The sequence below is a fragment of the Rhincodon typus genome, chromosome 8, assembly GCF_021869965.1.
Source record: "Rhincodon typus isolate 14 chromosome 8, sRhiTyp1.1, whole genome shotgun sequence".
NCBI classification, from domain to species: domain Eukaryota; kingdom Metazoa; phylum Chordata; class Chondrichthyes; order Orectolobiformes; family Rhincodontidae; genus Rhincodon; species Rhincodon typus.
In genome coordinates, this window is record NC_063339.1 from 47409907 (window position 1) to 47422617 (window position 12711).

Sequence of the window (12711 nt, forward strand, 5' to 3'; positions counted from 1 at the left end):
CTCAGCAGGTCTGGCAACATCTGTGAAGGGAAAAAAACAGTTAACATTTCGGGTCCAGTGACCCTTCCTCAGAACTGATGGTGGCTGGGAAAACATCAGTTTATATGCAGAAAATAGGGAGGTGGGTGAGGTAGGGAGTAAACGATAGGATAGAGCCCAAAGAGAGAGAAAGACAGTTGGACAGACAAAGGAGTTGCTAACAATCAGGCTGGGAGGGTGAATAATTGTTAATGGGGACTGTTAGTGACTAACGGGGTGTGTAATGGCAGGCTATGTGGTAACAAGGCCTGGTGTGTGGGGTGGGGCCTGGGACATGAGCGAGTTTAGGTCCTAAAATTATTGAACTTGAAATTGCGTCCGGAGGGCTGTTGGGACCCCAAGTCGGAAATAAGGTGGTGTTCCTCCAGCTTGCTTTGCGCTTCGCTGGAACACTGCAGCAAGCCAGAGACACAGATGTTGGCCAGGGAGCAGGGTAGTGCATTAAAGTGGCAGGCAACAGGTAGTTCAGGGTCTTTTTAGCGAGCAGAACGTAGATGTTCTGCGACGCGCTTGCCAAGTCTACGCTTTGTTCCCCCAATGTAGAGGAGACCACATTGCGAGCAGCGAATGCAGTAGATTAGGTTCTGGGAAGTGCAGGTGAAGTGTTGCTTCACCTGGAAGGTATGTTTGGGCCCTTGGATACTGAGGAGGGAGGAGGTAAAGGGGCAGGTGTTGCACCTTCACCGGTTACAGGGGAAGGTGTCGTAGGGCTGTGGGGAGGTGTTGGGGGTGAAGGAAGTGTGGACCAGGGCATCCCGGAGGGAACGGTCCCTGCGGAAGGCAGACAAGGGAGGAGAGGGGAATATTTGTCTGGTGGTGGCATCTCGTTGAAGGTGGCGGAAATGGCGTCTGATAAACATAAGTTTTCGCATGAAAACCTAATTGTAGTGTTTGTTCTTTTAGGGAAGAAATTATTTGTCCCAACTGGGTCAGGCTTATGAGCATTTGCAGTCCAACAGTGACGATCACTTTTTAATTTCTCGCTGAAATGGCCTAACGTCACTCAGCTTCCTCTCTGGGGAGCTGGGAATGCTAATGAATTGTGGCCTACCAGTCACTGCAACATCCTGAGAATGAAAAATAAAAATTCCATGCAATTTAAACAGCTTTGGCTTATGCATAGCCAGAGCAAAATAAATAACTTAATGTTGTATTATGGCTTAGACTTTTCAATTATTCCATTTTATCTTTAGAGGCAGCCGCATCTTTTTGTGAAATTCTATTTTGATGAATTGCAAGGAATGACGTTTTCCAAATCAGATTGGATCAAGTTTCACTTTGCATCAATCTGCCTGATTTTCAATCCAGTATACTTAAAAGCTAGGGAAATGCAACTGGCAATTTTGAATTTTGCTTTAAGCCCATTCATAATATTTTCAAATTCACTGCCCCCAAAACTCCCCCACCACTTTGTCAAGTGTGAATACTGCGATTTGCTCATTTATTTTGAAGTTGTATAGTTTCTTTTCCCATAAGGTACACTCTTCATTATCCCTCACGTTGTCCTATTGCCCATTGATCCAAACTACAGTCTTGACTGTGCTGGCTTTGACAAATTATGTCACCCCAGCCGCACCCTTCCAGATAGGGCCAATAATGATAACACTGTTTCAGGTAATTTGGAACAATTCCTTAAGGGTACTATTTTGAATGGCTATTACTATTCTATTTGTAGGAGATAAAGTAAGGAGGGCAATTTTAGTGGAACTGTTCTGAAGAAGTGTCTAGACCTGAAACGTCAGCTTTCCTGCTCCTCTGATGTTGCTTGTCCTGCTGTGTTCATCCAGCTCTACACCGTGTTATCACAAACTTGAATAGGTTAGATTGTTGAATGGGTTGAACAAAGTGGATGGGAGAGAGGCAATGCCAATAAGATGGAACATGGGGAAAGAGTTCAAGCAACAGCAAATTATCAGATGAGAGTAGAAGGAGTTGTATCAAATTATGGTAATAGTACTCTTCACATTAATGTGTATAAAGATGTGTTGCAATAGTGCTTTTCATTTTGATTCAATACTTATTGTTTGAAAGTGCATCTATAATTATTAAAGATTCCCTTCTGTGTTGTTGAATAGATTTTTTTGAAATTTTAGTGAAACAATTGTGCTGTAATTTTGAAACTGATGGAAGTTAATTGTATTCAAGTTTAGATTAGTTCATGAGTAGCTTTTGGAACTTTAAGTACATGTCACATGTACCTGTGAGCAAACATCTGATAGTTGTTCCTTTTGTTTGGAACATTGTACACCAACGTGTGACAAGTAATTTATCAATAATTAATCACATTTCATCACAAAGGACTGCGTTTAGCTGGAGACTGCTTTCTTGGTATCAAATGTAATCTGTATCTAGGTCATTCATTTTGGGCAGTTGTACTATAAAATCAATTGTATGGTGTTTTTTTTTTCCCCCCAAAGTGTGGATTTTGGGTTAATCAAATTACGATATTGTTGGTTAACATTATGCTCTGTAGAGGTTTTACATGCAAGGCCATTTATTATTACAACAAAAGTATATTGGGAAAAAAAGTTTCTGCTTTGTTTAGCTGAGTAACAACGTTTCAAGTAGGGTGTTCATTTTCCTGTAATTACATTAGAGCAGCTGTTCAAGATCAGGATAATATTCAGTACATCTGTTCTATGGTCTGCTGTTTATTCACTCTTCCAAAAACAGGAAAATGGTAATGTGATGACAGGTCCCAAGAATAAGAAAATTGTTACAAGGGTTCCATGAAAGCTTTGCCATTTCCAATAAAACAAGTTGCTTGTATTGTGAAAAACAAAATTGTACAAAAAAAGACCCATGTTTTCATTTGTAAAATTCATTTCTCTTTTTTTTTTCCCTTTCTAATGTTGCCAAATTTTTGACTTTTTTCTTTTCAGGCTCGTTTTGAGTATGGCTCCTTCAATTATGGACTCTAGCCTGTAGATATTTTGCCAAATATCCATCGTTATGTAGGCCTAAATATCAGTATTTGATGAGTCATTACACTCAAACCAGTTGTTTTCACCTGACCCTGCTATGTATACTACTCAGTAGCTGGATTTTATTTAGCAAACTAACCCTAGCTGGTCTTTATGCTCCCCCGCCCTACCCTCTGCAACCTCTCATACTGTGCTGTTTTTTTTCTATTTTAGGTCAAATCTACTCCCCTGTGATATCTTGAGATATCTAAATGCTCTGATCATACCCAGAGCTGTATGGCAGTATTTTGGTTTTAAATGAACTTTTTCGCATGTGTTGAACCATATCTATTCCTTTTAAGTCAGATCTTTGACAGCAGAAAATCTTGGGCCAATTGATGTTGCTGAGGGATTTTCATAGGTTAAGCGGAGCTTTTTTTAAACAAAATTCTTTACCCTCCCGAGATTACCAGCACTTGCCCATGAGAAGATGGTGGTGGAATGCCACCTTAAGCCATGCGGTGAAACTACTCCCACAGTGTAGCCAGCATTTCAGAATGTTGAACCATTGAAGTTGCAGAGCAAGGAAGTGTCCAGGGTGCATGTAATTTTTGGCTCCAGGTCAGAAGAATATGACCTTTTGACACCCTGTGAAAAATATATCTGATGACTAGCGCTAAATTGTTTTTAAATTGACAGACTTGTTGGGAATCATAACTGATTGAAGTATTTTTGACGTTGGCTGATGATGCTGAAAATAAATTATTGAAAAGTCTTCCCCAGTCCTTGCTGGATATTTTAATTATAAGCAGCAACTACTAAATTCCCTCCGTACTATAATTGTGTCTGCCAGATGGACTAACTGTGTTAAATACGCTATGTGCTGTCCTGAATTACCATCTGTGGCAAAATTACATTTGACATAACTGCCATTCTTGAGCTGTCATGTATATGTAATGATTGCCTTGATACTCGAGTAATGACAGTTTACCCAGACACATACATACTGGAGGTGATAGATGAGCAATGAATACGCAGCCAAAGTTGTTTTGTATTTTGTCATGAGGTGAGCCAAATTAAATCCTCACTTTTTCAACAGAAAAGAGTGGAGTGCTAAGGCAGAGTTTTCTTTTTAAACAGTACATTTGTCACACTTTTCTGTACTCTGGGATGCTATTCCAGTATTTTTGGAATCACTGTTTTCCAGTTGAGATGTTAAACTGAAGCCAACTTTCCTGGTGCCACAACCAAACATTAATGATCTCATGGACTTGTTTTCATGTTCAGCTGGCCTTAAGGATGTATCTTTTGTGGCTTGGTGTTTCCTTCCCTGATGTTAGACATTTTCTAATTGACGTATTCAGAGATATTATTACAGACCTCTGGAGCAGTTTGTCTTGAGTCTAGGCCTCTGAACCTGATACCAAGTTGGGGGTGGTGGGGTTTCAGGTGTTGGTGAGCAGTCATGTCATCAAGCAGTCACCAAGAAGATTGAAGTATTCTTAAACAGCAAACCAGAAAATGGAAGCCACTCATCCTTCACTTGTAATTTTAAATTTTGGAGAGCAAGACTAAATGATTGGGATGTGTAGATCGAATTAAGGCAGAAGCTGAACGACCATAAATCTTAAAAAAAACACATTTTAGTTTTTTAATCAAATGCAGTTTGACATTTTACAAACATAGAACTTGTTTTTGGAGCCAGAAGTATTATTTCCTAAACTTGAGATATCTTTAACCATCTACTTGTGCCCATTTAAAGATTTTTATAGCAAGACAAAGAGCATTGAAATGTTCTTGCCGGTTAAATAATGTTGTCTAATTGAATGAAGTCTGGCTGTATTTCAGCACCCTTTGGAGAAGAGTAGAATCACTGATAGCAACCTGTGGATTTCTGCAATTAGCTGCGTATTCGTGGTCTCCAGAAATAGTTTTTTCTTAAATTACGGTTTGAGGAGTAATCAAAGTGCACACTAATCAGGTGTAGAGCTGGATAAACACAGCAGGAAGGCTGACGTTTCGGGCCTAGACCCTTCCTCAGAAATGGGGGAGGGGAAGGGGGTTCTGAAATAAATAGGGAGAGAGGGGGAGGCGGATAGAAGATGGATAGAGGAGAAGATAGGTGGAGACGAGACAGACAGGTCAAAGAGGCGGGATGGAGCCAGTAAAGGTGAGTGCAGGTGGGGAGTTAGGGAGGAGCGAGGTCAGTCCAGGGAGGACGGACAGGTCAAGGGGGCGGGATGAGGTTAGTAGGTAGGAAATGGGGGTGGGGCTTGAGGTGGGAGGAGGGGATAAGTGGGAGGAAGGACAGGTTAGGGAGGCGGGGACGAGCTGGGCTGGTTTTGGGATGCGGTAGGAGGAGGGGAGATTTTGAAGCTTGTGAAGTCCACATTGATACCATTGGGCTGCAGGGTTCCCAAGCGGAATATGAGTTGCTGATCCTGCAACCTTCGGGTGGCATCTTTGTGGTACTGCAGGAGGCCCAGGATGGACATGTCGTCTGAGGAATGGGAGGAGGAGTTGAAATGGTTCGCGACTGGGAGGTGCAGTTGTTTATAGTTGCAGTTGAATACACGTAGAATACACCTCCTCCCACGCACCTTCCTGCAAAAATGCCATCCCCTATTCCCGATTCCTTCGCCTCCGCCGCATCTGCTCCCAGGATGAGGCATTCCACTCCCGTACATCTCAAATGTCCTTGTTTTTCAAGGACCGCAACTTCCCCTACTCAGTGGTCGAGAACGCCCTCGACCGTGTCTCCCGCATTTCCCGCAACTCATCCCTCTCACCCCCTCCCCGCAATAACAACCAAAACAGAATCACCCTCGTCCTCACGTACCACCCCACCAACCTCCGGATCCAACGCATCATCCTCCGACACTTCCGCCATCTGCAATCCGACCCCACCACCAAAGACATTTTTCCCTCCCCACCCTTATCCGCTTTCAGAAGGGACCACTCTCTCCGTGACTCCCTTGTCCGCTCCACACTCCCCTCCAGCCCCACCACACCCGGCACTTTTCCCTGCAACCGCAGGAAGTGCTACACCTGCCCCTACACCTCCTCCCTCACCCCCATCCCAGGCCCCAAGAAGACTTTCCACATCAAGCAGATGTTCACCTGCACATCTGCTAACGTGGTATACTGCATCCGCTGTTCCCGTTGTGGCCTCCTCTATAATCGGGGAAACCAAGCGGAGGCTTGGGGACCGCTTTGCAGAACACCTATGCTCGGTTCGCACTAAACAACTGCAACTCCCAGTCGCGAACCATTTCAACTCCTCCTCCCATTACTCAGACGACATGTCCATCCTGGGCCTCCTGCAGTGCCACAACGATGCTACCCGAAGGTTGCAGGAACAGCAACTCATATTCCGCTTGGGAACCCTGCAGCCCAATGGTATCAATGTGGACTTCACAAGCTTCAAAATCTCCCCTCCTCCCACCTCAAGCCCCACCCCCATCTCCTACCTACTAACCTCATCCCGCCCCCTTGACCTGTCCGTCCTCCCCGGACTGACCTATCTCCTCCCTACCTCCCCACCTACACTCAGCTTTACTGGCTCCATCCCCGCCTCTTTGACCTGTCTGTCTCCTCTCCTCTATCCATCTTATATCCTCCTCCCCCTCTCTCCCTATTTATTTCAGAACCCCCTTCTCCTCCCCCATTTCTGAAGAAGGGTCTAGGCCCGAAACCTCAGCTTTCCTGCTCCTCTGATGCTGCTTGGCCTGCTGTGTTCATCCAGCTCTGCAGCTTGTTATTTCACAATTGAAATCCAAATTGTATTGTTTCCCTTTTAATGATCTAATTCAGATTCCTTTGTCACAACATGATGCTTTCAAGCTTCACTAAAATAGCAATGATTTAATAATTCACAAATCTAAATAACTCTAACCTCTCTAAACACAGTTTACAATTCACTATATTCTAAAAGATAGTTCAAGAAAACAAAGAAGGGTAAGCCACTCCTAAAAATAATCCTACAAAGTTTTTCCTGTGCATCTGGCTTCCCTTTTTAAATGCCTGTAACAATAGAATTACACAGGAAAGCCAAATTTAAAAAAAAAAATGAGAATATCGGTCAATGTTCTGTCCTGTAGCTGAAAAGCAAAGCTATGACTCCTGGTTACCTTGAAGTCTCAGAACAACCACTGCACTAATACTTTGTGCAAATGTTGAGTTAACTAACAAGCTCAATAAAACGTGCATTTAACAGAGAGAAATCAGGCTGCTCTGGTACAAATATAAGTATACAATACAGGAAGGAATAGGCACATATGTAGTGTAGTGAGGAAGGAAGTATGTCTGATGTTATGGGAAATGGGATACACAAATGACCATCACAGCTTCCCACCCTGATTTCCTTTGGATATACAACAAGAAAACAATCCAACAAGGATCAAAACAAAACAAAAAAAAACAAGGAATACTTACATTCTCCACAGCCTTCAGGCCATTTCTGAGACTACTGAATTCTTTTTCCAGCTCAATCAAACTACAAAAAAATACACATCTCTGATCAATGGACATGTTTTACAGAACATCTTCTCAATAATTAAAACTAAATCTTATTTTAAATTAAAAGCAAAGGCCCACTCCACAAGTTTAGTGAGTAGCATTTTGAAAACCAATTTTGGAATGGAAATCAGCTTTAAATTAGTGAAGGACTCACAATGCTTCAGCAAGCCAATCATCTGAGCTGTAGCTTGATTCATCACTTGTGAAGTTAGGCAAAGTTAATTGCTCTAAGACACATTCATTCATTCTTTATGTCAACTCAACTCCACATTACTCCATCAGCATTGCCAGAGGTCATAGCCTCTCCCACCTAGAAAGATCATGGCAGGTGTACAAAAACATCACCATCTAATGGTTTCCCTCCAAGCCATGCCTCATCCTAAAATGGGTCAAAATGTTGAAGCTCTACATATAACACCACCACTGAAGCATCTTCACCATATGGAGAGCAGTAGTTCAAGGCAGTGACTTACCATCACATTCTCGAGGGAAACTAGAGATAGGCAATAAAATGTAATTATGCTACTGGTGACAGAATTAAGATAAAGAATTTGCTTTTGCTCTTTTATCTTTCAAAAAATGGCACCTTGTCATGAGAAATGCAAGTTAAAAATAGAGAAAAGCAGGTAATGTGTTTTCACTTGCACAAACAAGAGACTGTAATATTTTAGATGAATATTTGTCTGAGATGACACTGTAGAATGAAAATAATGTTGCTCAGAACATTCATCTTTTAAGTAACATGGAAGGAAGAGTAACAAAAATTGATGCCATGCTGTCACTAGCACTTAGAAGGGGGCACAATTTCTGTCATTCTGTTAACAGCCTGATATATGAGAGAAAAAAAACGAAGAGGGTTCTGAAAAACACACAATGGCTATAATACCCATTCTTTAAATTTAACTGAAACAGATGATGGCTCAACCATTACTGAATTTTGTTATGACTTTTGATTTTACAAAGAAGGCATTGGATAAAGATCTCTAATTATGCAGCCACACATCTTGAAAACTTACTTTACTTTGGCTGCATCAGGAATGTTATGCAAGTCACCATGTATGGTCACCACTTTCGGGTATTTCTTCTCCAAAATTGTAATCAAATAGTGCAAAAGGGTAATGTTCCTTAAAAAAAGACATTAATTATTTTAAGCATTCAAAAACACAAAGCAAAAACAATCTACAGAATCAAAGACAGACCCTTACAAGTTGTATGGGATCAGCAGTCACAAATGGCTAAAAATCTTTTCAATTCTTCTCAATTTGGATGAAGTAAATTGTTTCAAACACAATTCCTCTACTGTATTTACCAATGAGCAAATGTTCCGAATAAATGGTGTACTTCCTTCTGGTGTAATTATCAATGCTAATTTAAATCAGTTCCCTTTCATTTCCAAAGGGTATTTGACAAGGTGCCTCAAAGACAATGGTGGAAAATAAAAGCTCGTGGTGTAGGGGGTAGTATATTGGCATGGATAGAAAAGTGGTTGGCTAACAGGAAGCGCAAAGTATATGTAAATGGTCTTTTCAAGTTGGCTATATGTGACTAGAGGCATGGTACAAAGATTGATGTTGTGTCGTCAACTTTTTATAATTTATACAAATTACTTATGATGATGGGACAAAAGATTGTCAGCAAATCTGCTGACTGAACAAGGATATGCAATAAAACAAGTGATAAAGAGGACACAATAAGGTTCCAAAAACTTCTTAACACGTTAGGTCAGTGGCAAGTGGAGCATAATATGGGAAAACGTAAAACTGTCCATTTTGGCAGGAGAATAAAATAAAAGCATGTTATCTAAATAGTGAGAGTCTGCAGAGCTCAGATGTGGAGGGATCTGATGTTATTTTATGATTCATGCATGAGGACAAGTACAGCAAGTAAATAAACTAACAGAATGTTATCATTCAAAAAAGAAACAAACAGAATTTAATCAAGTAGGGAGCTTACACTTCAATCATAAAGGTGAGATTACATCTGGAGAATTGGACACATTACTGGTCACCCTATTTAAGGATGCAAATACGTCTTAGAGGCGTAACGGAGGTTACCTGACTATACCTGCAATGGGCAAGTTGTGAGGAAAGACTTGATGGGCCAAATTGCCTAATTCTGCTCCTATATCTTCTGGTCTTATGGAAGGTTGAACAGGCTAGGCTTAAGAAGAGTAAGAGGTGACTTGATTGAAACACAAGATCTTGAGGGGTCTTGATAGGGTAGATTTAGACAGGGCGTTTTAGATTAGGCAAAATATTTTCCCTTAGAGGGTCATGAATACTTGGAGTTCTCTTCCTGAAAATCTGGTAGAAGCAGAGTACTTGAATATTGCTAAGCCAGAAGTAGATAAGATTCTTGTTAGCAAGGGGTTGAAAGATTATCACGTGTTGGGAGGAGTATGAATTTGAGTTTACAATCAGATCAGCCATGATCAGTCTACAGCAGACATTCAAAAATGGTGCCGCAAGCTAGAAGTTTTGGGTTCAAGCTCCAAAGCAGCAATTGCCACTGAGAAACTGAGTTGTAGCAGTTAATTCCTGCTCCAACAGATTGACCTCCATATTCATAAGCCTGCCCACCTCTCCTAGAGCTCCTTTATCACACTTGCTCTCTCCACAACACCCTGCACCCCCTCTCCTCATTCTGTCAAATCTCACTAAGAGGGCAAGATAATTTTCAAGCCTTGAAAGGGGGTCACAGTGGGGAATGTTTGGAAAGCACTGCTCAAAGGCTTTTTTTCCCCCACTTTTAGTGCAGCCTCTATAGCCAACAAACATAACAGAGTATATCAAAGATTTTTATTCTATCTAGATAATGTAATAAAGCGCTACATCTAAAGTTGACAGAACAGTAACAAACAATCTGATTTTGAATGAGCAATGTCAGTAATGTCTTACTTCTCAATACTAGACTTTGTGTCTGCGATTTTGTTGAGACTAGAGAGTTTGAAACCATAAGCATTGCCTCTTTGTCCCTTGTTCATGTAATTGCCAAAAGCTAAAACCACCTCCAGTAGCTGCAACAGATTTTTGCTTTCTAGAACTTCCTTGGAACTCGAAAGAAGAGCTGAAAAAAAAAATAAAATAAGGTCATTTTACTGAAACTGAGCCTGAGTTTACCTTATTTTAAGCCCAGCTACAAAATATTCAAAATGAAGTGGTCTAAAAAGTTGAAGTAACAAAATTCAAAAGCGGCTCAAAGCATGTTCTAATACCACCTTAAAAACACAAGATAATGCTTCACATGTCAATCAGCGAGATGACACTTATGGTTTTGCTAAAATAAAAGATTAAATCTATTCCAAACTGCATGAAAATTGACAGCAAAAGGAACTTGCTTTAAAAGGAGAATATTTTCCAACTTCCAATACAAAAGCTATTCAATAAGCTTCACAATAATTACATTAAATGTTGATTAAAGAATACACCTAATCAAAAATGTTATTTAGTAGAGTTTGAAAAATGGTAGTTGTACTCATGAGAAAAACAAAGCAATCCTTTAACTAATTTGACCCAGATAATTTTGTTACATTGATTAATCAGTTATTAGTAATTGAATCTACTTTACATAACAATCACACGCAATGGTTTGGAAAAAGTTGAAGCTGCATTAGCTCCACCCTACCTTACATCACAGTCTCTCCATCCAGAGACTGTCACTGATCTTTCAGGAGGTCTCAATGGAGCCAAACATGACTAACCTGGCCCTGGGTAAATTGCAGTCATGCCAAACTAGTTCAAGTTACTGGTGTCCATTGTTGATTGTATCATGCAATAAATTATACATTTTTTACGTAAGACAAGTGTCTATTCGTATTTAGGCTCTCTCGTGGTCAATCCTTTACCAATGATAATCAGTCAGGCTCATAGGCTCAAAGTAAGGAGCCAGGGTGCTCGAGTTTCCAGAAGCATGTCATAACATCTCCATATGATTAAAAAGTATCTATAATTAAGATCTGTTATTGATAGTCTTGAAACTCCTGTGGTGCAGTGCCAGTCCCCCTACTTCTAAACCAGGAAGATCAGATTCAAGTCCCTGTTTAGTTTCCCTTTGGTTTCAGTCTTAAAGGATGAAATAGGAAAGCACTGCTGTCAGATTCAAAAGGTGATTTCATTTGGTGATGACACAGGCAAAATTTATTTGGTGGTTTTAATGGCAAGGTGGTTGCACTACAATTCCAGAGTAAAAGATACTAAGTACTTCTTTAACAAACCTTTTTTTAAAGCTGTAATCTATTGCTCATCCAATGAAATTTTCCTATAAAGTTGGAAACAGTAAATTACCTAGTTATCGTAAGTTCCAGTGATCAGTTTAGCTCCCTACACGTGTAGGTCCACATTTAATGCTGCATAAATAATCTTGATGCAATAGTGAGAAAGTGGATTTTCATTTAGTGCTGCTAAGGTGATTCACTGGAGAGTTTGCTGTAGTAACATGGATAGGAAATTGATTGAATGACAAAAGATAGTAACAAGTGGTTTTCAGAATGGGGGAAGGTTTACAGTGAAATTACCCAGGGTAGATATTAGGGTTTCGGTTCTTTCTTAGTGCACATAGCACAATATCACAATTTGTGGACTATATTTGAAGCATTGTAAACTGTGCAGAGCTTCAGAAGGATGTAGGTTGTTGGAATGGGAGGACAAATGATAGATTATACTTAATGAAGAAAAGTAATTTATTTTGATAGGAAGAATGCACAGAGAATACAAGCCAAAGAGTGCAATTCTGAATTGGGAGCAGAGAGATGGGAATGTGTAGGAGTATAAATCAATGAAGCTGGCAGGGCTGGTTGAGAGAGTTGCCAGGCCTTATTGCTAGGGGCACAGAATACAAAAGCAATAAAGTTATGTTAAATCTCAATAGAACATTAACGTAGCCTCAAATGAAGTGCCATGTCTAATTCTGGGTGTTGCACTTTAGGGACAAATGAAAGTATAAAATGTTTCTTCAGAATAGCTCCAAGAATAAGGAGCTTCAGTTACATAGATCAGAGGGGTTGGGAATTCTTTCCACGGAGAAGGTTGGATGAGATTTGATAGAGGAATTCAAAATTACAATGATGGAAGGAACAAGAACCTGAAGGTACAAATTTTAAGGTAACTGACAGAAGTAATGGTGACATGAGGGAAAAGGATATGCCCAAGTGTAGAGAGACAGAGCGAGCGAGACAGAGCGAGGGGGAGCGGGAGGGGGAGTGACAGAGAGACACACAGAGACACACAGAGACACACAGAGACACACAGAGACA

At 40.6% G+C, this 12711-nt stretch overlaps 1 protein-coding gene across 1 annotated transcript in view; it reads right to left on the minus strand.

The window, feature by feature from the left end:
* Positions 1–1004: 1004 nt before the first annotated feature.
* daam1a (dishevelled associated activator of morphogenesis 1a) overlaps positions 1005–12711 on the minus strand; it is a 62973-nt gene continuing 51266 nt past the window's right edge. The window contains exons 19-22 of the mRNA XM_048600119.1: positions 10358–10526; positions 8477–8584; positions 7377–7437; positions 1005–1106 (exon numbers count right to left, since the gene is read on the minus strand). Coding sequence (XP_048456076.1) covers positions 1005–1106; positions 7377–7437; positions 8477–8584; positions 10358–10526 — 440 coding nt within the window. The remainder of the gene's footprint in view (positions 1107–7376; positions 7438–8476; positions 8585–10357; positions 10527–12711) is intronic.